The 21,981-nt window shown below is 45.5% G+C and overlaps 1 protein-coding gene across 1 annotated transcript in view; it reads right to left on the minus strand.

The window, feature by feature from the left end:
- Positions 1-15,666, minus strand: part of KIF26B (kinesin family member 26B) — a 518,472-nt gene extending 502,806 nt beyond the window's left edge. Inside the window, exons 1-2 of the mRNA XM_018060247.1 lie at positions 14,840-15,666; positions 13,627-14,028 (exon numbers count right to left, since the gene is read on the minus strand). Coding sequence (XP_017915736.1) covers positions 13,627-14,028; positions 14,840-14,902 — 465 coding nt within the window. The 5' untranslated portion in view covers positions 14,903-15,666. The remainder of the gene's footprint in view (positions 1-13,626; positions 14,029-14,839) is intronic.

Consider the following 21,981-nt stretch of genomic DNA (forward strand, 5'->3'; position numbering starts at 1 on the left):
TCCCTAGGGGGGCCTCCGAGAGGGGCAGCGCTTAAAGGGGAGGATTTCCATCTGTGACAAAGAATCTCAATCCATATTCATGGCATCCCAACTAAAAGAAGAAACGATTTTCTTCAAACAAGCTCTGGTTCTGTGGAGACACCCTATAAATGAATAAGTCAGTATGAGATGCTTGATTCACTTGCAGTTGAAGAAATACAAAGGAGGTGAGCTGAATAGTTCCATCTTCTCTGATAACTGCTTTCCCATTTTGGTGTCAGATCACTGGCAAGGAAAAAAGAAAGAGAGAAGAAGAAAGGAAGGGAAGAGAAAGAGGAAAGGAAGTAATTTTCATAAAATTCAACTTCCTGTGGGGAGTCCTTGGAATAAAACAGAAAGTGATGATTGGATATCATCTCACCATGTCACTGTCTCCTCACAACAACCCTGATGGGGCCCCAACACTGCCCTCCTTGTAAAGATGAGAATAAACAGGTTTAGAAATGCTAAGTGACTTGCTCTAGGTCACACACTCAGTGACAGCAGCCTAGTTTTGCACCCACGTTTGTTGACCCCAGCGCTTCATTTTTTTTAAGGTCGTAAGAGCCTCAGAAAATGCATCTCTCTTAACCTCTCAGTGTCCTCAACAACTCTGAGCTGCCTCAGACGTCCTCATCACTCCTGGATACACAACGACAATTGCCCGCCTTTCTCCAGAGTGCCAGAAACTTCTAACAAAAATCCCCAACCTCCTCCTGATTCCTGATTCAGTGGAAACCTCAGCCCTTACCTCCTCAATCTCTCCAAGGTATCTGACCTTTCATCACTCTACCTTCTGAAGCTCAGCCCTCCCTCAGTTTCCTTGGCACCACCTTCTCCTATTTTCTTCCCTCTTTTCTGTCCTCTCCTTGATTTGTCTCCCTGCCTCCTCAAGCTGCCTGTCCCTTCAACAGCAATGGATCCCACAACTCTATGCTTCACCGTCTGTCACCATACACATCCTCCTTGAAGAGTTCACCCCATCTGTGGACTCCACCGCCATCCTCACCCTGACACTTCCCAGATCCATGGCTCTAGCCCTGAGTCCACTCTAGAGCCCCCCTGGACCCCACTGGAACATTCCACCTTAAGCTCTAGAGAGCCCAAACCAATCTTAGTATCCACACCCATCCCTGAAAATCAGACCTACAATAACAAAACCCACTCTTGGCCTGTATTCCCCATCTCAATTAAAAGTACCACAACCCACACACTTGCCTTGCCAGAAATCTGAAAGAACTTCTCCTCTCCTCTCCACCCCATTTCTCAGCTGCCATTGCCATGGGTTTTCTATGGACAAGATCTTGTCCGCTCTGGGTCCAGGCTTCCTCCTCGTTCCCACTGCTCAGTCAAGTGTGCACCAGCTTTCACTCAGGCCACAGGGAGGGGCCTCTCCACTGAACTCCATGCACCACCTTTCCAATCCAGCTCCTCTCTCCCTATCAGAGCAATCTTTCTTAAATGAGTATCTGATCATTTCACTCCCTTCCTGAAAGCCCTTCAATGGCTGCCTATAGAATAACATTCAGATTCTTTGGCCACAAGGCCTTCATTCTCTCCCTGTCACCTTCCCAGCCTGTCACTCACCCCATGCACACACTGCGCAATGTCAGAAATGCACCACTGTGATTCCCCCAGGATACTGGGTGTGCCTTATGCTCACCATTCCCCTTTCCTGGAATGCTGATGCTTCACCACAATGCTCCTACTCACTCTGTCAAAGCCAGCTCAAGCCTCACCTCTCTGTTCACCCCCTCCAGCAGCCTCCATAGCCCATGGTCCAGCATTTAATATGCTGCACCCTCTTTGGTTTCTTGTCTATCTCTAATACTAGGCTGGGAGTTACTCGAGGGCAGGAAATTTTAGTCTTTTTCATATCTTGGTTATAAGGTGGCATACTACTGTAGCTGGTACATGAGTGGGAATCAAAAGTGCTTATGGAATATGAATATGACAGGAAAAAACCATAAATAAAATATCAGCAAACTGAACCCAGCAACATATTCAAAAAATATGTTGTGACCAAGTGGTGTTTATTATGAGAATGCAAGGATGGTTCATTATCAGGAAAGCAATGATAATATTTCACAATATTAATAGATCTAGGGAGAAAAATCATATGATCATCTCCATAGATACTGAAGAGACATCTGACAAAATATAACACCTATTTCTGACTAAAAATACTAAATAAAATAGGAATTGATGGATACTTCCTTAACTGTTAAAAATATATAGAGAGACCTCAGTCCAAAGGTCAACATCTTACTTAGTAGAAAAAGCTATACATATGCCAAGCATACATTACCATTTAACACTGTAGATGGGGAAACAATGGAAACAGTGTCAGACTTTATTTTGGGGGGCTCCAAAATCACTGCAGATGGTGATTGCAGCCATGAAATTAAAAGACGCTTACTCCTTGAAAGAAAAGTTATGACCAACCTAGATAGCATATTCAAAAGCAGAGACATTACTTTGTCAACAAAGGTCCATCTAGTCAAGGCTATGGTTTTTCTAGTGGTCATGTAGGGATGTGAGAGTTGGACTGTGAAGAAAGCTGAGCACCTGAATTGATGCTTTTGAACTGTGGTGTTGGAGAAGACTCTTGAGAGTCCCTTGGACTGCAAGGAGAGCCAACCAGTCCATTCTGAAGATCAGCCCTGGGATTTCTTTGGAGGGAATGATGCTGAAGCTGAAACTCCAGTACTTTGGCCACCTCATGCGAAGAGTTGGCTCATTGGAAAAGACTCTGATGCTGGGAGGGATTGGGGGCAGGAGGAGAAGGGGACGACAGAGGATGAGATGGATGGATGGCATCACCGACTCGATGGACGTGAGTTTGAGTGAACTCCGGGAGTTGGTGATGGACAGGGAGGCCTGGTGTGCTGTGATTCACGGGGTCGCAAAGAGTGGGACACGACTGAGTGACTGAACTGAACTGAACTGGAAGCATAAATCAATATAACAAACGAGAGAACTACTAGAAGAATAAAAATAGCAAAGGAGAAGAGTTATGATATCTGTATTCATGAAAGAAAATCCAAGAATACTAATTTAAAAACTAATGAACAGAGTAATAGAATCTAACAACAGGATATACAGTTAATATACTGTCCTTCTTACACATTAACATCAATTAGAAGAGATAATGGAAGTGAAAAGCTCATTTATAAAAGCAACAAAAGGTATTAATACCTAAAAATAAATTTAACAAGAAACGGACAAAGCCTCTATGAGAAAAACCTTTAAAATTACTGAAAAGTAGATGTGTTCAAACAGAAAGACATTCCATGTTCTCAGGAAGGAGTCAACATCAAAAAGATGCCAAAAATCGCCCAGGGTTAATATATAAACTTAACTTGGTCCTGATTTTTAAAAATTGTATGGACTCACGCAAGTTGATTCTAAAGTTCATATGGGAAAATAGTCAGGAAGAATAACCAGAAAGCTACTAGGAAGGAAAGGCATTATTTGGGAGAGAGAAAGCCAGTGTTACCAAATACTAAAACATGGTACAAAGCATCTATAATTAAATAGTGTGGAATTAGTACATGAGAAGACAGATAAATGGGACAAAACAGAAGGGGCAGAAGTAGACCCAACTATTGAAGATCTGGTTTATGAACACAGATATTTCAAATAAAATGAGGGAAAGACATATATTTTATTAGACAACTGGATAGACATTTAGAAAAGGGCAAAATTGATCTACACCTCTCAATATACACCAAAATAATCTCTCAATGGATCAGAGATATAAAAAGGAAACCCTACAAATATTCAAAGAAAATATAGGTGAATTCCTTGATAACCTGGAAAAGGTAGACAGACAACCTTTCTAACCATTATTCAAAATCCAGTTTTCTTAGATGGGTCCTAGAACATCCCAAAGGCAATAGTAAGCAGGAGGATGATTTATTATTTTGATAAATATTTCAAAAGCAATTCAGGAATAGAGACGTATTCTCTGTCCTTTTGTACCTACACAAATACAGTATTATTTCTGATTGGTACATGTGAGCCTGAAAGATCAATGGGAGCCCATTCTAAACAGTGCTTCTTCACCACAATAAGACCACACAGAAGATATTTTTTAATGAAGGAAAGATTCTTATGATTAGCCCGTGACTCAAGACAGTGATAAAAAGGAAATTAGCTTTGTATTCCTGAAAACAGACTGGGAACTGTCACAGACAGCTCTCTACCGGGACAAAGCAGAGCAGAGTCTGGCAATCCTGCTGTCTCAGCACTGAAGGTCCAGCTGAAGAATTCGAGCTCTCTGGTGGTCCCCAAGGGCCCCTCAGGCAGGGCTTTTGAGAAGGGCTGGCAAGAGTCTCAGCCACGTGAATGTAAGTAAAAGGAAGTTCCTTTGACCCTCTCCAGTACATGGAAGAAAATTACTCAGCTCAGGATCCTGACAACCTCACATATTTTCCCCACCCTGAAAGTGACGTCACCAGGAAAAATAATCCCAACCTTCTCCCTCAAGCAAGGGTCTCCCACTCAGGCAGTTGTATCAACAGTGTATTAATATTAATGAATTGTTTAGCAATACTAATATCCCCTCAATGGCTTTGGAGGGGAAACATTCTTGGATTTCACTGGTCCCTGTATCTTTACTCATGCTTCCTTTTGTGACCTAGACCACATCAATCACCTGGAATTCCAGGGTAAAGAAAAGAAATCAGATTCATCTTCATTTTGCTATGAGATTTTATGTATGTATATGTTTATGTATCTTAGTACAGTGCCTAGCATATACTAGATGATAACTGCCAGCCATTTTTAGTCATCATTATTACTAAATGATAATATTAGTCATCATTATTACTAAATGATAATATTAGTCATCATTATTACCATCACCATTATTATCAGCTGATGAATGGTTCAGTTTGATCTGTGATATAATACCAAAAAAGCAACTAATGTTGCCTATTTTATTGACTTAATCCTGCCAAATGCTGACAAATTACCAGCCTCAGCCATTTAAAAAATCACATTTCTAATGCAATAATCCTATCTGCAATGAGTGTGGAAGAGATTACTACAGGCCAGGGATTTTTACAATGTGAATTAAATCACTATAAAAACTGACCATGCTGGTTCACAATTAAAAGTCTGGTAGAATGAAATGCCATTATTCCATAGCTTACTAATAAGCCTTAAAGAAGATATTACTGCTCACACGTCTCTACTGGGAATGTTTTTATAATCCCTAAAATGTTTCAGAAAGGCTTTAATGACAAATGCTACAGGACTTTTTCACTACTCATATTATCTATTAGCTGATCCCTTATCTAAAACATTTCCAAAATGCAAGTTTCAAATGACGCATAACCATGTGTTCTTAGAAGATTTCAGATAGAATTTTCTCATAACTAGTAAGTATTTAAAATTCAACATCTATTTATAAACAGTCTTACATTGGCTTCTAGAGGATCTTTTAAATGGAGTTATTTTTTCATACCCCTGTTTTGGAACTGAAAAACTACAGAAAAAAATACATGTTCTGTGTGTATATACATATATATATATATATATATTCCCAAGTCTAGACTTACTTTCGGCCTGGCTATTTAGAGCCTTGTTTGGTGTTCTTAAAACCGCTGACGCATTCCTTTCTTTAATCTCTGTGATTCCTGGCCACTCTTCTCAGTATGTCTGGCTAATCCTCCTGATATTTCTGAGACATCAATGAACCCAGAATATATGACCAGGGAAAATTCAGCTAGGAATGTAGTTCTGCACTGTTTTTTACATAAAAGATTTTCTTGTATTGATATGGAAATGAGCAGATGTCTGATAACCTTCTGCCAACCTGGAATTTTTTGCTTACTCCAGGGAGTTCTTAGGGGCTGATGTTTCATAGGGTTTGCACTGTCCATTCAAAAATTCTGTCACAAACCTCAAAAGGATCTAGGAATGCCCCCAACTGGGAGATTTGTTCTTTGGTACCTATTTCTGGCTTGGTACCTCAACTGTGAATAGAACAGGAAAGATGCTCTTGCCAGTGGATATGAAATGATTTTACATTTATACATGGGGACGCTACAATGGGTAAAAGGACTGATTTCACTTAAAATCCCAAGACTTTAAAAAAACAAATTTTATCTGACCACTTTCACTTACCTGCCCTAGAAAGAAACAAAAAAAACCCAGTAAGTTACTCCTTTTTTAAAAAAAAAACTGACTGAAGTGATACTGCTGCTGCTGCTGCTAAGTCACTTCAGTTGAGTCCGAGTCTGCATGACCCCATAGACGGCAGCCCACCAGGCTCCCCCGTCCCTGGGATTCTCCAGGCAAGAACACTGGAGTGGGTTGCCATTTCCTTCTCCAATGCATAAAAGTGAAAAGTGAAAGTGAAGTCGCTCAGTCGTGTCTGACTCTTAGCGACCCCATGGACTGTAGCCTACCAGTCCATGGGATTTTCCAGGAAAGAGTACTGGAGTGGAGTGCCATTGCCTTCTCCATGAAGTGAGACAAGTCAATCCAAATGATTTACAGTCTGTACCAGGCAAAAAACTTAACTCACTCAGGTGTTGCTATTTGAAGGGCTGATGCAATACATCGAGAGGACTTGGTAATCCACTCCAGTATTCTTGCCTGGAGAATCCCATGGACTGTAGCTCTTCTGTCCATGGGGCTGCAAAGAGTTGGACACGGCTGAGTGACTAAGCACAGCACCTGCAGAGCATCATTAAGAGATGTCCTTTTCATTATAGGGGACTGGAATGCAAAAGTAGGAAGTCAAGAAACACCTGGAGTAACAGGCAAACTTGGCCTTGGAATATGGAATGAAGCAGGGCAAAGGCTAATAGAGTTTCCCAAGAGAACGCACTGGTCATAGCAAACACCCTCTTCCAACAACACAAGAGAAGACTCTATACATGGACATCACCAGATGATCAACACCAAAATCAGATTGATTATATTCTTTGCAGCCAAAGATGGAGAAGCTCTATACAGTCAGCAAAAACAAGACCGGGACCTGACTGTGGCTCAGATCATGAACTCCTTATTGCCAAATTCAGACTTAAATTGAAGAAAGTAGGGAAAACCACTAGACCATTCAGGTATGACCTACATCAAATCCCTTATGATTATACAGTGGAAGTGAGAAATAGATTTGAGGGACTAGATCTGATAGATAGAGTGCCTGATGAACTATGGATGGAGGTTCGTGACATTGTACAGGAGACAGGGATCAAGACCATCCCCATGGAAAAGAAATGCAAAAAAGCAACATGGCTATCTGAGGAGGCCTTACAAATAGCTGTGAAAAGAATAGAAACAAAAAGTAAAGGAGAAAAGGAAAGATATAAGCATCTGAATGCAGAGTTCCAAAGAATAGCAAGAAGAGATAAGAAAGCCTTCATCAGCAATCAATGCAAAGAAATAGAGGCAAACAACAGAATGGGAAAGACTAGAGATCTCTTCAAGAAAATTAGAGATACCAAGGGAACACTTCATGCAAAGATGGGCTTGATAAAGGAGAGAAATGGTATGGACCTAACAGAAGCAGAAGCTATTAAGAAGAGGTGGCAAGAAGACACAGAAGAACTCTACAAAAAAGATCTTCATGACCCAGATAATCCTGATGGTGTGATCACTCATCTAGAGCCAGATATCCTGGAATGTGAAGTCAAATGGGCCTTAGAAAGCATCACTATGAACAAAGCTAGTGGAGGTGATGGAATTGCAATTAAGCTATTTCAAATTCTGAAAGATGATGCTGTGAAAGTGCTGCACTCAATACGCCAGCAAATTTGGAAAACTCAGCAGTGGCCACAGGACTGGAAAAGGTCAGTTTTCATTCCAATCCCAAAGAAAGGCAATGCCAAAGAATGCTCAAACTACCGCACAATTGCATTCATCTCACACACTAGTAAAGTCATGCTTAAAATTCTCTAAGCCAGGCTTCAGCAATAGGTGAACCATGAACTTCCAGATGTTCAAGCTGGTTTTAGAAAAGGCAGAGGAACCAGAGATCAAATTGCCAACATCCGCTGGATCATCGAAAAAGCAAGAGAGTTCCAGAAAAACATCTATTTCTGCTTTATTGATTATGCCAAAGCCGTTGACTGTGTGGATCACAATCAACTGTGGAAAATTCTGAAAGAGATGGGAATACCAGACCACCTGACCTGCCTCTTGAGAAACCTGTATGCAGGTCAGGAAGCAACAGTTAGAACTGGACATGGAACAACAGACTGGTTCCAAATAGGAAAAGGAGTACGTCAAGGCTGTATATTGTCACCCTGCTTATTTAACTTCTATGCAAAGTATATCATGAGAAATGCTGGGCTGGAAGAAGCACAAGCTGGAATCAAGATTGCCAGGAGAAATATCAATAACCTCAGATATGCAGATGATACCACCCTTATGGCAGAAAGTGAAGAGGAACTAAAAAGCCTCTTGATGAAAGTGAAAGAAGAGAGTGAAAAAGTTGGCCTAAAGCTCAACATTTAGAAAACGAAGACCATGGCATCTGGTCCCATCACTTCATGGGAAATAGATGGAGAAACAGTGGAAACAGTGTCAGACTTTATTTTGGGGGGCTCTGAAATCACTGCAGATGGTGACTGCAGCCATGAAATTAAAAGACGCTTACTCCTTGGAAGAAAGTTATGACCAACCTAGACAGCATATTAAAAAGCAAAGACATTACTTTGCCAACAAAGGTCCGTCTAGTCAAGGCTAAGGTTTTTCCAGTGGTCATGTAGGGATATGAGAGTTGGACTGTGAAGAAAGCTGAGCACCACAGAATTGATGCTTTTGAACTGTGGTGTTGGAGAAGACTCTTGAGAGTCCCTTGGACTGCAAGGAGAGCCAACCAGTCCATTCTGAAGATCAGCCCTGGGATTTCTTTGGAGGGAATGATGCTGAAGCTGAAACTCCAATACTTTGGCCACCTCATGGGAAGAGTTGACTCATTGGAAAAGACTCTGATGGTGGCAGGGATTGGGGGCAGGAGGAGAAGGGGACGACAGAGGATGAGATGGCTGGATGGCATCACCAACTCTATGGACGTGAGTTTGAGTGAACTCCGGGAGTTGGTGATGGACAGGGAGGCCTGGCGTGCTGCGATTCACAGGGTCGCAAAGAGTCGGACATGACTGAGCCACTGAACTGAACTGAAGCTCAAGGTTGCCCCTTCTACATTCCCAGGTCTGTTTCATTCCTAAATCTGCCTCTACTCTTTTGTCTCTTTGCAGAAACCACAAACTCAGTTCATGGAAAACCAAATCCACTAGCTTCTTTCTTCTGAAAAGAAGAAAACGTCAAGAGTTTATTGAGGAAGGACACTTTCATAACTGCCTTCAGGGCACGCTGCTTGATTGTTTGTGTTTTGTATTCTAATTTGTATTGCAAGTCCTTGAGGTCATGAATTTGATTTCCAGCTTCTTCAATGCCCTCCAAATCCAGGATATACTCTTAGGTCATTCTTGTTAATATTTTAATACTGTTTAAAGCACCCCACTCCAGTACTCTTGCCTGAAAAATCCCATGGGATGGAGAAGCCTGGTAGGCTGCAGTCCATGGGGTCGCTAAGAGTCGGACACGACTGAGCGACTTCACTTTCACTTTTCACTTTCACGAATTGGAGAAGGAAATGGCAACCCATTCCAGTGTTCTTGCCTAGAGAATCCCAGGAACGGGGGAGCCCAGTGGGCTGCCGATCTATGGGGTCGCGCAGAGTCGGACACAACTGAAGCGACTTAGCAGTAGCAGCAGCAGAGCTTCTAAAGAAAGAAGGAAGTCCAAATGCTGCTTCCAGACTTCCTGCTACTCTGTAAAAGCAAGACTCAGTGGCATACAAGAAAGACCACAGGCTTCATATTCCATCAAATCTCAGTGCAGCGATGACTAAGCTGAGAAAGGTTGGGAAAGTTACTCAACTTCTTTGGAAATCAATTGGCTCATTTACAGCATCCAGATGATATTACTTGTGCCTACAGTTATTCCAGTGAGACACTATTTGTAAAGAGTATGCCACACAGCAGGTGCTCAATGAATTCTATTGCATTGCCTGCACGCTCAGTGTTTTGTGGACTCTCTGGGCTGCAACCTGCCAGGCTCCTCTATCTGTAGGATTTTTCTTCTGAGTTCCTTTCAAATCTGTCTCTCCTCCCATTTCCTGCCTCAGTTAACACTACCCACCCCACCCCCAGTTACCTAAGCTAGAAACCTCCAAGTCCTGTTGTCTTCTGCCAAGAAGCCTCATTCTCCAGTGGTCACATGATTAGTACTGAGTGTGCTCAGAACAGGGTGTCCACACTTCAGGCCACCAGAGCCAGTGTCTAACTCCTGGGACCAGCCTGACACCCCTGCATGGGCTCACCGGCGCTTCACCTCCCCTTCTTAACCACCTGTTCCAGAGACAAAACTGGAGGACTTCAATAGCGCTTGCTCTCTACCAATAGGCACAGTGTGACAATTTAGATGGCAGTATGATATTTGGGAAATGTACTGACGGAGGCAGATATTGAAAGTGAATATTTTGTAAGAAGAGCCCTAAATTGGGCAAAACATAAATCCCACAGAATCTTGTCTAATTGATAATCATAAACATTCCTGTCTTTCTCTGAAGAATGTAAGCACTTTGCAAACCTTATCGAAAATCATTTTTTGACATTCTAATCATTTGAAAGGTCACCTAGAGTCTGAATCATTTTTTTTCCTTTACACTAAGGAAAAAATAGTAAAGTTAAAAATACAGAGGAAAACTGATTTACTCATTGTCACAAAATAAATCAGTGGTAGAGAAAGAACCAAAGCCAACTCTACTCTAAAATAATAAGGTTCCTGGATGTGCTATTCTGCCTTTGACTTTAAATGCTTACCTAGGAGACTTTTCATACCTCCTCGTAGAATGTAGTACTCTATGTAAGAAAAGAGTCCCCACGTACAGCTAAAAATCTTAAGTGAATTGCAAACATGATGTTTGCTAATTACCCCTCAAGAACATGCCTTTATCTTTCAGACCCTTACTCTTCAGGGCAAACTACATGTTGGAGTCACAATGACGTCTCTTGTTCTTATAAAAATTAACTCCTTCTGTGCCGGAGGGCAATGGAGTTCCAGAGTTCGCTCATAAATCTGGCTCTGGGAAGAAGAAAGGCCTTATGTCAGAGTTACTTGGGCCTCCATCCATGGTGCTTGAGAGAACACAATATTTGTTTGGTTAAAATACTGCAAATTTCAAAGGTGTAATGGAAATATTACCTAGTCTGAGGGTACCAATATTTTAAAAAGGAAAAAAAAAAAAAAAACACTAAAATGACTATTCCCAGAGATAGCCAGACGATTTGTATTTAAAATCCTGGCCCCAAACCTCTTTACTAACAGTGAGGTCATCTGAGTGACACTTGCTTCTGGCTGAGTCGTGTGCTCTCCTTTGCACTAAATGTCATATCTCACTGTGCCATATCACATCTAAAACTCCAGGCAAACTCATGCGTGCACTTAAAGTGACCCAATGTGACTCTCCCCAAGACTGATAGCGCTCTTCTTGATGCACCTGGATTACTGTAAGCTGGTGTAGAGCATTGAGGTTCCCCAGATCCAACGTTTCTTCTCTAGCCCTCACTGACAATGTCATCAGTTTCCCAGCATCAGTTTTATTTCATCATGTAAGTAAAACTGGCATATATATCAAGCTGCCTCTTATTGCACTGAGAATGATTTTTCCAGGCTGCTTCAACAAAACCAAAAATCTACATTGTCACATGACTCCACAAAACGTGATGGATGCATTTAAATTTCAACATTTGTTTCTTCTTTCTATAGATTTCCTTTCCTCCCACCACTTTTATGAAAAGAGTATATTGTAATTTACCTTTGCACACAAGGAGCATGCAACAACACAAAGAAGCTACTGTAAGAACAGGTCTGCAAGAATGTTCTAGAATAAATTGGTAGACTGCAACTTACTAGGATTGCCAAAAATCAGATACTATATATCTTTAAGAATGAAAGTTATTAGTAATTTACCAGCTGGTCTAGTCTGGTTATACCATCTTACAGCACCCCACACTCATCCTCTGTTGTACTCACCACAAATGGAAATAAATTATGAGTTGTGCATTTTGTGGTCAACATCTCTATCCTCTGTGAGAATACAAGCTCCATGTGGACAAGGACTGCAGGTACCTGTTATTTTATTGCTGTGCCTAACACAGTTCCTTGAATGCAGTAAAAAAAAAAAAATCAAAGAATTCTGATAAATGATCACAAGAGTAAATAAATCTGTTAGTGAAGAGCTGGTGTTAAATCAGAGGATAGGGCTTACAAGAGTGAAATAAGCTTTTAGAGTCCCTGAGATTTATTCCTGACAGATTTATTATCAAACTACAAAAATGGCATACTGACAACAATCTACAAGTTAATTATTCTAGAGATAAATTCGGGATTCATAAAACCAATTCTCTTGGTGGCAATTTTCCACGTTTAAAATTTTACAACTTCTGTGGGTATTTGTTTAATTTAACCCTTGCATATGAAAACATCAATGTGTGTGTTTGGATAAGCAGAAATGGCCAGCAGATGCATTTATTCCTAAACTCCACGACTCAGAATCACAACACTTTACTTCAAAAGTCACAGAACTATAAATCAGAAAATACCACTGAACAGTGTCAGAATTCTCTACAGCAATTCACGCTGTTTTCTTGATATTTCTCTCTAACCCGCTGATAAAAACTCTTTGAAGTGAAAGAGTAAATATTTTCATTTGATAGTACTTGGGCCCAACAGTGCAAATACAATTGCATTGTGTTACACTCTGGGGGCTCTGGACACACACAACGCTGGCAAGGTTGCCATGGAGGAGCCAACGTGCTCAGTGCTCGAGCAGACGGGTGAGCCGCGCTCAGAGAAGCTCCTCAACCCTTAGTCTTCCTTTGACAGACACACAGAGGTTAGGGGGAATGCTGGCTTTCCAGTGTGTGTGTCTGTTTGGTAACCCTGGAAAGAGAGGACCACAAATAGGCAATGGGAAATGCCAAGTCCTAAATATCAGCCTGCTTTTACCGCTCCCACCGACACTTTTGTAAAGGAGCATGGATGGAGGTGGGAAGAAAAATCTAACGAGTCGCCCCTGCGGAGAGCTGGGGAGCGGGGGGAGGGGAGTATTGGGGGGCGTAGTAAGGAGGCAGGCGGCTGGGCGCCGAATCCCCGCAGCTGGTGTCACAATGTCCCCGGCCTAACACGCGGCTAAGGTCTGTGGACACGCGGGGGAAGAGGGTCTCGGGGAAAGGTAGCACTGCGCGGGTTCATCCGGATAGCTGGGCGGGTGCTGGGGGCACAGAAAGGGCACTCTGGGAAGTGGAGGGAGGCAGGAAGGATAACATGGGCAACCCAGGTGGACAGCGAGGCCTGGAACTGCGCACGCACCATCCAAGCAATGCGCCGGAGGAAGGTCTGGCGGCAGAGACGCGCGAGATCGCCCCCCGAGGCCCGGAGCTGCCCGGGCTGAGCCAAAGACCCGTCTGCAACTGAGCATCTCGTGGCGCTGCAGGTCCCCCCACCCCCACCCCCGGCCGCGGCGAGGCGCGCGCAGCTGTGGCCCGCCAGCCCCGTGCCGTCCCCGGCCGCGCTCACCTTGCCCGGGAAGGGCCCCGGGAGGAGCAGCTTCAGAGCCTGCCTCTTCAGCTCCACCAGGCGGGCGTTGCAATTCTCGCACCAGACGCCGCGGTCTGATCCGGGGGAGGAGCCGCCGCCGCTGCCCGAGCCCGGGGAGCCCGTGCCGAAGCCTGGCGAGCCGCCAAGGGAGCCCGGCGAGCTGGTGCCAATGCCCGGGGAGGCGGGGCCCGGGGAGCCCGTGAAGGAGCTCGGGGACGAAGTACCTGAGCCCGGGGACGGGGTCCCCGACGAGCCGAGCGCCGAGCCCGCGCCCTCGGGGGTGGGCCGGCTCCCGGCGCGGGACTCTTCGTATGCTTTCCGGTACCAGCTCTCAGGGGAGAAGGGCGCCGCAGGCTTGGTGGGCGAACAGACTTCATTCACCTGCAGGGGAGACACGCGGGTGTCAGGGGCCGCCGGGCTCCCGAGCCCCGGCCCAGGGCCACCCTCCCGCCTGCCCGTGGATCTGCGTGCCACCAAAGGCCCCGGCCCAGCGCCAATAGGGGCGCGTTGGGGACCTCTCCGGGCCCGGCGGCCAAATCTGCCTGCATCTGTCTAGTTAATTGTCTTTAAGTGAATCCTCGTTGCCCAGGTGTCCGCTGCGCCGGTTCCCGGGCGCCGGCGGACTCCTCCGATCTGGAGGTTAGGGGCTCGCTCGCTCAGGGAATTTCAATGGTTTCTGCAGAGGAACCCACCGATTCAGCTCCCCGCGCTTTTGAACCCGGCACCCATCCCAGAAGGAGCCCACGCTTAAGATTCTGGAAGACTATGCCAGGAGGGGGTTGGGGGACTGATTTTTGGATTTGTATTAATTCGGGGTACAGCCCTCTGGATCCTGAAGGTAAATGAAAGGTTTTTCTGATTCCAGGGAATCCCTAAGAGCTGCGGAGATTTCGTGGGAAACCCTCCCATTCGACTTAACTCTGCTTGGAAGTCAGGAATGCTGCAAAAGTTAGGGATGTGGGGAAGAGGAGGAACGAGAGGGTCTCAACCGAGGGCAAGGCGAGTGTGAGGGCGTCCTCACTGGCAGACCCGCCTCCGCGCGCGCACGCCTAGCTGGCCCGGCCAAGGCGCCGCTGCAGCCGGAGGAGAGCTCGGAGCCGCCCTGCCCCGGCCGCACGTTACCCAGAAAGAGAGACCCCGGTCGGAAAAGAGTCTGGTAACACGTCTCCGCATTAGACCCGTCACAACTTACCCCGTATTTCTTGCCCCTGGTGGAGACTGCAAGCCTCTCTTTATTCCCAGCTATCGAATTCATGGTGGCTTTTCCAGAGAAGAGTATCTAAATGTTCCACCAACGCTACATCCAAAAGGTCTTCCAACCCAGAAGGATGCCCAGTGGTAGGGGGCTGTCTCTTGGCCCTCACGTAAAGGTTTCTTAATGGAGGGGTTGGGGGGATAAAAGCAGATGGACCCCAGAAGTAACAGCACTAATTTGCAGAAGGGTTGGAGTGCCCGGTTTATTCTTCTCTTCAAATAATGCTTTTCCTCCTCTTCTGCCTCCTCCAGTCACACGTTCTCTTTTCACGGTCACATCCAGATAATTGGCATTTTCCTTAGCCTAGTGAGTCCGTTTTCCTCCACGAGGGAAAAGACGAGTACAATCAGGGCACACGGCAGCTGCCGAGGAGGTGGGCGAGACCCCCGCCTCGCCTACCGCCAGCGAACCGGCTGTGGGAACTTGTCTCCTTTCGCGGAGCTTGGTAATTGAGTTCAAAGAAATTCTCCCAAAATATAAAGATCCAGATCGGGGAGGAGCCTCGGCGTGTGGGGGAGCCAATATCCGCCGTCCCGCTTTGCCTGACAGTTGCGCGAGGGCAGAGAGGGGCGGCGGTGTGGCCCTGCCGGCGTCCGCGGTCAGGGCGCGCGTGTGCGCCCAGGCGCAGCGCGGATCCTTGCGAACCGCGGCCCCGCCAGGGAGCCCGCCGCCTGGCTGCCGCCGCCGCCGAGCCTGCCGGGATCCATTTTATGTTGCGGCTCTCCTGCCTGACATTCCGAGGCCGAGAGCCGGGGGATGGGGTCGTAAATCTCGCGCGGTGCGGGGAAGTTGCTGGTGAGCCGCCCGGGTCCAGGGCTCTAATGAAACAGCACTGCGCGAGACTGGAGCTGGGGGCAGAGCCGAGCGAGCGCAGCCGGACAGAAATGCGCCCGAGCTTCCCCGCCCCCAAGTTCTTTCTCTTCCTGGCAAGGCTTGCAGGTCTGCCTTTGAAACGCCGTGTAAGAGGGATTGAGTCACAAACAAGTCCACAAATATGCGGAGTCCTCCCCCCGCCCTTTGTTCTCCTAGACCTGCCCTGCAAACCTTTTCTGGAATTGCCCTCCTAAGCCTGGCCGGCCGGGGGGCCACCCTCCCAAGCGCAGCGGGAGAACAGGGCCTTAGCCCCAGCCCGCCTGTGACCCAGTGTACGCTGTGCCTCGCCGCCCAGGGCTGGGACGCACGAGCCCGGGTAGCAAGTGGGCAGCCACCCGGCAGGGAAACTGAGGGACGGCGCGGGCCTGGAAGGGGGGTGTGTGCGAGCCGGCCTTGGCCTCGTCTCGGTCGGGGGTCCCTTCGGCACCCGATCCCGGCTCTTCCAGCAGGCAGAGTCCACCGCGTCCCCGGAGCACCCGGTCATCGCCCTCTCCAGTTCCCCTCTGGCCCCCGGCGCAGAGCCCAGAGCCCAGGAAGCCGGCATTTGCCGGACTCCACACGTAGCTGCTCCAGGGTGTCATTTTTCATCTCCGGAGAGGACAAATCTTCTAGTGAGCCCGCAGGTCTGTTTTGTGGTGACCTTTAATTAACACCCCGCGAGATGCCTCTTGAAGGACCGGCCCCGTGCGGGTATCACGTGAGGTGTAATGGCATCTCCGCGCCCGGGGGGTACCCGGCGTGGGGGCAGGCGAGGGTGCAAAGGACGCCTGGGGCTTTCCAGTCTCTGGTTTCCCTCTGAGATACGGAGGGGGCAGGAAGACAATATCCTAGGGTGCTGGAACCCTGTGGAAGTGGCAACGCCCCCCACACCTGCTTTCCTTGGGGGGAAATTCCTTCGTGCATCCCTCAAGCTGCCATCCACCACACTCCCCGCCCCCCGCCCTTCCCGCCGCAGCCCTTGCGTGGGAATGTTTCACAGCCACCACAGCGAGGTAAGAAGGTAAAAATGTAGATGTCGAAAACAGTGTGGAAGTTTCCATTACGTTCCTACTTCCATTTAAAAGTGGTCTTATCAAGAGGGGTCCTTATGGGGCAAGTACACCTCCGGGCAAGTGCCTGCTTCCGTCCATATCTGTATTCCGCGCAGGTGCTGCGGGAAATAGCATCGCCATTAGCTACGCCCTGCTCATCTGCCGAAAAGCAGCACGTGGCCAGGTGAAACGCACTAGCCCGTGAGCCGCGGGTGGGGAAGGTGAGGTGTCGAGGGAGAGTACTGAGGAGCTGGGAGATTCACCTTGGAGACGGACACCGGAGGTAGTCTGATTTGCGTCCCAAAGTAGCTGTGGCTCTGAAGCCTGTTTGGTGAACTCGGAGCGCCCTCTGTTGATCAAAGTTTGCAACATGAAGCCCAGCAAGAGAGTTTGATATGAGGCTTTTAAAAAATGGATGTAAAATTTACATGCCGTGAAATGCACACTTTTTATGTGTACAGTCTATTAATTCTGATAAATGTACACTCCAAGGTAAGGCACCACCTCAATCAAGTTATATATCTCCATCACTCCAGAAAGTTCTTCCTGTGTCTTCCCAGGTGATCCCAATCCGTCATATAAAATCACGGTTCTGATTTATGTTGTATCACCATAGATTAGTTTTACCTGACTGCGAAGTTTTTGAGCGTTATGTTGTTGATAGTATGGGTCTGTTTTCTGTGTGAACTCTGTTTTTCATTCCTGTCTCTCCGGCCTTCATTTTGTTGATTGAATTGTTTAGTATTTCCCTTTCACCCCTCTATTAGCCTTTTAACTGTTCATTCAGTTAACTCAATCGTATGAGATTCTGCGACCCCATGGACGGCAGCACACCAGGCCTCCGTGTCCATCAACAACTCCCAGAGCTTGCTCAAACTCATATCCATCAAGTTGGTGATGCCATCCAACCATCTTATTCTCTGTTGTTCCCTTCTCCTCCTATCTTCAATCTTTCCCAGTTCAGTTAAGTCGTTCAGTCGTGTCCGACTCTTTGTGACCCCATGAACCACAGCAGGCCAGGCCTCCCTGTCCATCACCAACTCCCAACTCCCAAACCCATGTCCATCGAGTCGGTGATGCCAACCAACCATCTCATCCTCTGTCGTCCCCTTCTCCTCCTGCCCTCAATCTTTCCCAGCATCATGGTCTTTTCAGATGAGTCAGCTCTTTGCATCAGGTGGCCAAAGTATTGGAGTTTCAGCTTCAATATCAGTCCTTCCAATGAACACCCAGGACTGATCTCCTTTAAGATGGACTGGTTGGACCTCCTTGCAGTCCAAGGGACTCTCAAGAGTCTTCTCCAACGCCACAGTTTAAAAGCATCAGTTCTTTGGGGCTCAGATTTCTTAATAGTCCAACTCTCACATCCATACATGACCACTGGAAAAACCATAGCCTGGACTAGACGGACCTTTGTTGGCAAAGTAATGTCTTTGCTTTTTAATATGCTGTCTAGGTTGGTCATAACTTTCATTCCAAGGAGTAAATGTCTTTAAATTACATGGCTGCAATCACCATCTGCAGTGATTTTGGAGCCCAGAAAAATAAAGTCAGCTACTGTTCCCCGTCTATTTCCCACGAAGTGATGGGATGCCATGGTCTTCGTTTTCTGAATGTTGAGCTTTAAGCCAACTTTTTCACTCTCCTCTTTGACTTTCATCAAGAGGCTTTTTAGTTCCTCTTCACTTTCTGCCATAAGGGTGGTGTCATCTGCGTATCTGAGGTTATTGGTATTTCTCCTGGCAATCTTGATTCCAGCTTGTGCTTCTCCCAGCCCAGCGTTTCTCATGATGTACTCTGAATATAAGTTAAAGAAGCAGGGTGACAATATACAGCCTTGACGTACTCCTTTTCCTATTTGAAACCGGTCTGCTGTTCCATGTCCAGTTCTAACTGTTGCTTCCTGACCTGCATACAGGTTTCTCAAGAGGCAGGTCAGGTGGTCTGGTATTCCCATCTCTTTCAGAATTTTCCAGTTTATTGTGATCCACACAGTCAAAGGCTTTGGCATAGTCAACAAAGCAGAAATAGATGTTTTTCTGGAACTCTCTTGCTTTTTCCATGATCCAGCGCATGTTGGCAATTTGATTTCTGGTTCCTCTGCCTTTTCTAAAACCAGCTTGAACATCTGGAAGTTCACGGTTCACATATTGCTGAAGCCTGGCTTGGAAAATTTTGAACATGACTTTACTAGTGTATGAGATGAGTGCAACTGTGCGGTAGTTTGAGCATTCTTTGGCATTGCCTTTCTTTGGGATTGGAATGAAAACTGACCTTTTCCAGTCCTGTGGCCACTGCTGAGTTTTCCAAATTTCCTGGCATATTGAATGTAACACTTTCAAAGCGTCATCTTTCAGGATTTGAAATAGCTCCATTGGAATTCTATCACCTCCACTAGCTTTGTTTGTAGTGATGCTTCCTAAGGCCCACTTGACTTCACATTCCAGGATATCTGGCTCTAAGTGAGTGATCACATCATCGTGATTATCTGGGTCATGAAGATCTTTTTTGTAGAGTTCTTCTGTATATTCTTGCCCCCTTTTCTTAATAGCTTCTGCTTCTGTTAGGTCCCTACCATTTTTGTCCTTTATTGAGCCCATCTTTGCATGAAGTGTTCCCTTGGTATCTCTAATTTTCTTGAAGAGATCTCTAGTCTTTCCCATTCTGTTGTTTTCCTCTATTTCTTTGCATTGATCGCTGAGGTAGGCTTTCTTATGTCTCCTTGCTATTCTTTGGAACTCTGCATTCAAATGGGTTTATCTTTCCTTTTCTCCTTTGCTTTTCACTTCCCTTCTTTTCACAACTATTTTAAGGCCTCCTCAGACAGCCATTTTGCTTTTTTGCATTTCTTTTTCTTGGGGATGGTCTTGATTCCTGTCACCTCCATGCATAGTTCATCAGCCACTCTATCAGATCTAGTCCCTTAAATCTATTTCTCACTTCCACTGTATAGTCATAAGGGATTTCATTTAGGTCATACCTGAATGGTCTAGTGTTTTTCTCCATTTTCCCAGCATCAGGGTCTTTTCCAATGAGTCAGTTCTTCCCATCAGGTGGTCAAAGTATTGGAGTTTCAGCTTCAACACCAGTCCTTCCAATAAACACTCAGGACTGATCTCCTTTAGGATGGACTGATTTGATCTCCTTGCAGTCCAAGGGACTCTCAAGAGTCTTCTCCAACACCACAGTTCAAAAGCATCAATTCTTTGGTGCTCAGCTTTCTTTATAGTCCAACTCTCACATCCATACATGACTACTGGAAAAACTATAGCTTTGACTAGATGAACCATTGTTGGTAAAGTAATGTCTTTGCTTTTTAGTATGCTGTCTAGGTTGGTCATAGCTTTTCTTCCAAGGAACAAGCATCTTTTAATTTCATGGCTGCAGTCACCATCTACAGTAATTTTGAAACCCAAGAAAATAAAGTCTGACACTGTTTCCAGTGTTTCCCCATCTATTTCCCATGCAGTGATGGGACCAGATGCCATGATCTTAGTTTCCTGAATGTTGAGTTGTAAGCCAACTTTTTCACTCTCCTCTCTCGCTTTCATCAAGAGGCTCTTCTGTAAAGATTATAATATGCATCTTCAACTTGGGCTACTTAATTTTGTGCCACTTCACCTAAAATGTAAGAAATTTGCAACAGTATAATTCCATTTTACCTCCCTCCTTTATGCTACCTCCCTGGGTCGGGAAGATCCCCTGGAGAAGGAAATGGCAACCCACTCCAGTACTCTTGCCTGGAGAATCCCATGGAGGGAGGAGCCTGGTAGGCTACAGTCCATCGGGTCGCAAAGAGTCGGACACGACTGAGTGACTTCACTTCACTTCACTGTATGCTACTATTTGTTGTATTTTATATCCACATACATTGTAAAATCCATAATACCATAGTCTCCATTTTACTTTAAACAACTTGTCTTTTGGTAAAGCTAGAACATTTTAAATATGTGGGTTTTTTTAAAAAAACTAATTGGGTAATTCTGGTGGCTTAGAGGGTAAAGAATCTGCCTGCCATGCAGGAGACCCAGGTTTGACCCCTCGGTCGGGAGGATCCCCTGGAGAGAGGCATGGCAACCCACTCCAGTATTCTTGCCTGGAGAACCCCATGGACAGAGGAGCCTGGAGGGTGGGCTACAGTCCATGGGGTCACAAAGAGTCAGACACGACTGAGTCACTAACACATACACACACAAACTGTTTCTTTATTTGGCTGCTGTTGGTTCTTAATTGAAGCACAGGTGGGATCACAAGTGGGATCACAATTGGAGCACAAGTGCTTCATGAGGGATATTTTATTGTGCTTCCCCAGTTCCCGTGGAGCTTGTGGAATCTTAATTTCCAGATCAGATATTGGACCAGAGTCCCCTGCATTACAAGGTGGATTCTTAACCACTGGACCATCAGGGAAGTCCCTGGCGGTGGTGGGGTGGGGGGGTGGGGGTGTTGGTTTTTTTTCTTTTTGTATTTACCCAGTTTTATATTGGGGAGACTGATAAAAAATTTTTTCCTATAGAGCCAGCTTTTCAACTAGGTCATTTCCCTTCAGACTGAAGAACTTCCTTTAACATTTCTTGTACCAAGGGTCTAGTGGTGACAGATTCCCTCAGCTTTTGCTTATCTATCTTTTTTTCACTTTTGAGTCTGAAGAACAATTTAACGTATTTTGAATTTTTGGTTGACAGTTATTTTTCTTCCCACCCTTTAAAAATGTCATTCATTGCCTTCTGTCCTTGCTTGCTTCTGATTAGAAGCTAACATTAACTCTCATGGGAATTCGTGTGTGTGTGTGTGTGTGTGTGTGTGTGTGTGTGTGTGTGTGTGTGTGTGTGTGTAATATGTCTTTTTTCTCTGGATGTTTTGAAGATTTTTCTCTTTACAATTGGTTTTCAGCAGTTTGGCTATCATGCTCCAGGATGTGGTTCTCGCTGTATTTATCCTGCTTAGGGTTTGCTGAATTTCTTAGACCTATAATTTGATCTGTACGTTTTTCAGCAAGTTTGGGGAAATTTCAGTCATTATTTATTGAATTTTTCTAGACCCATTCTCTCTTTTCTATCCTTCTGGGACTCCAATTACATGTATATTAGGACACTATTTGAATTGTCCCATGAGTTACTGAGGCTCTGTAATTATTTCAGTCTTTACCCTTTTATTCTTCAGATTGGATAATTT

This window comes from Capra hircus, chromosome 16, assembly GCF_001704415.2.
Source record: "Capra hircus breed San Clemente chromosome 16, ASM170441v1, whole genome shotgun sequence".
Classification (NCBI taxonomy): Eukaryota; Metazoa; Chordata; class Mammalia; order Artiodactyla; family Bovidae; genus Capra; species Capra hircus.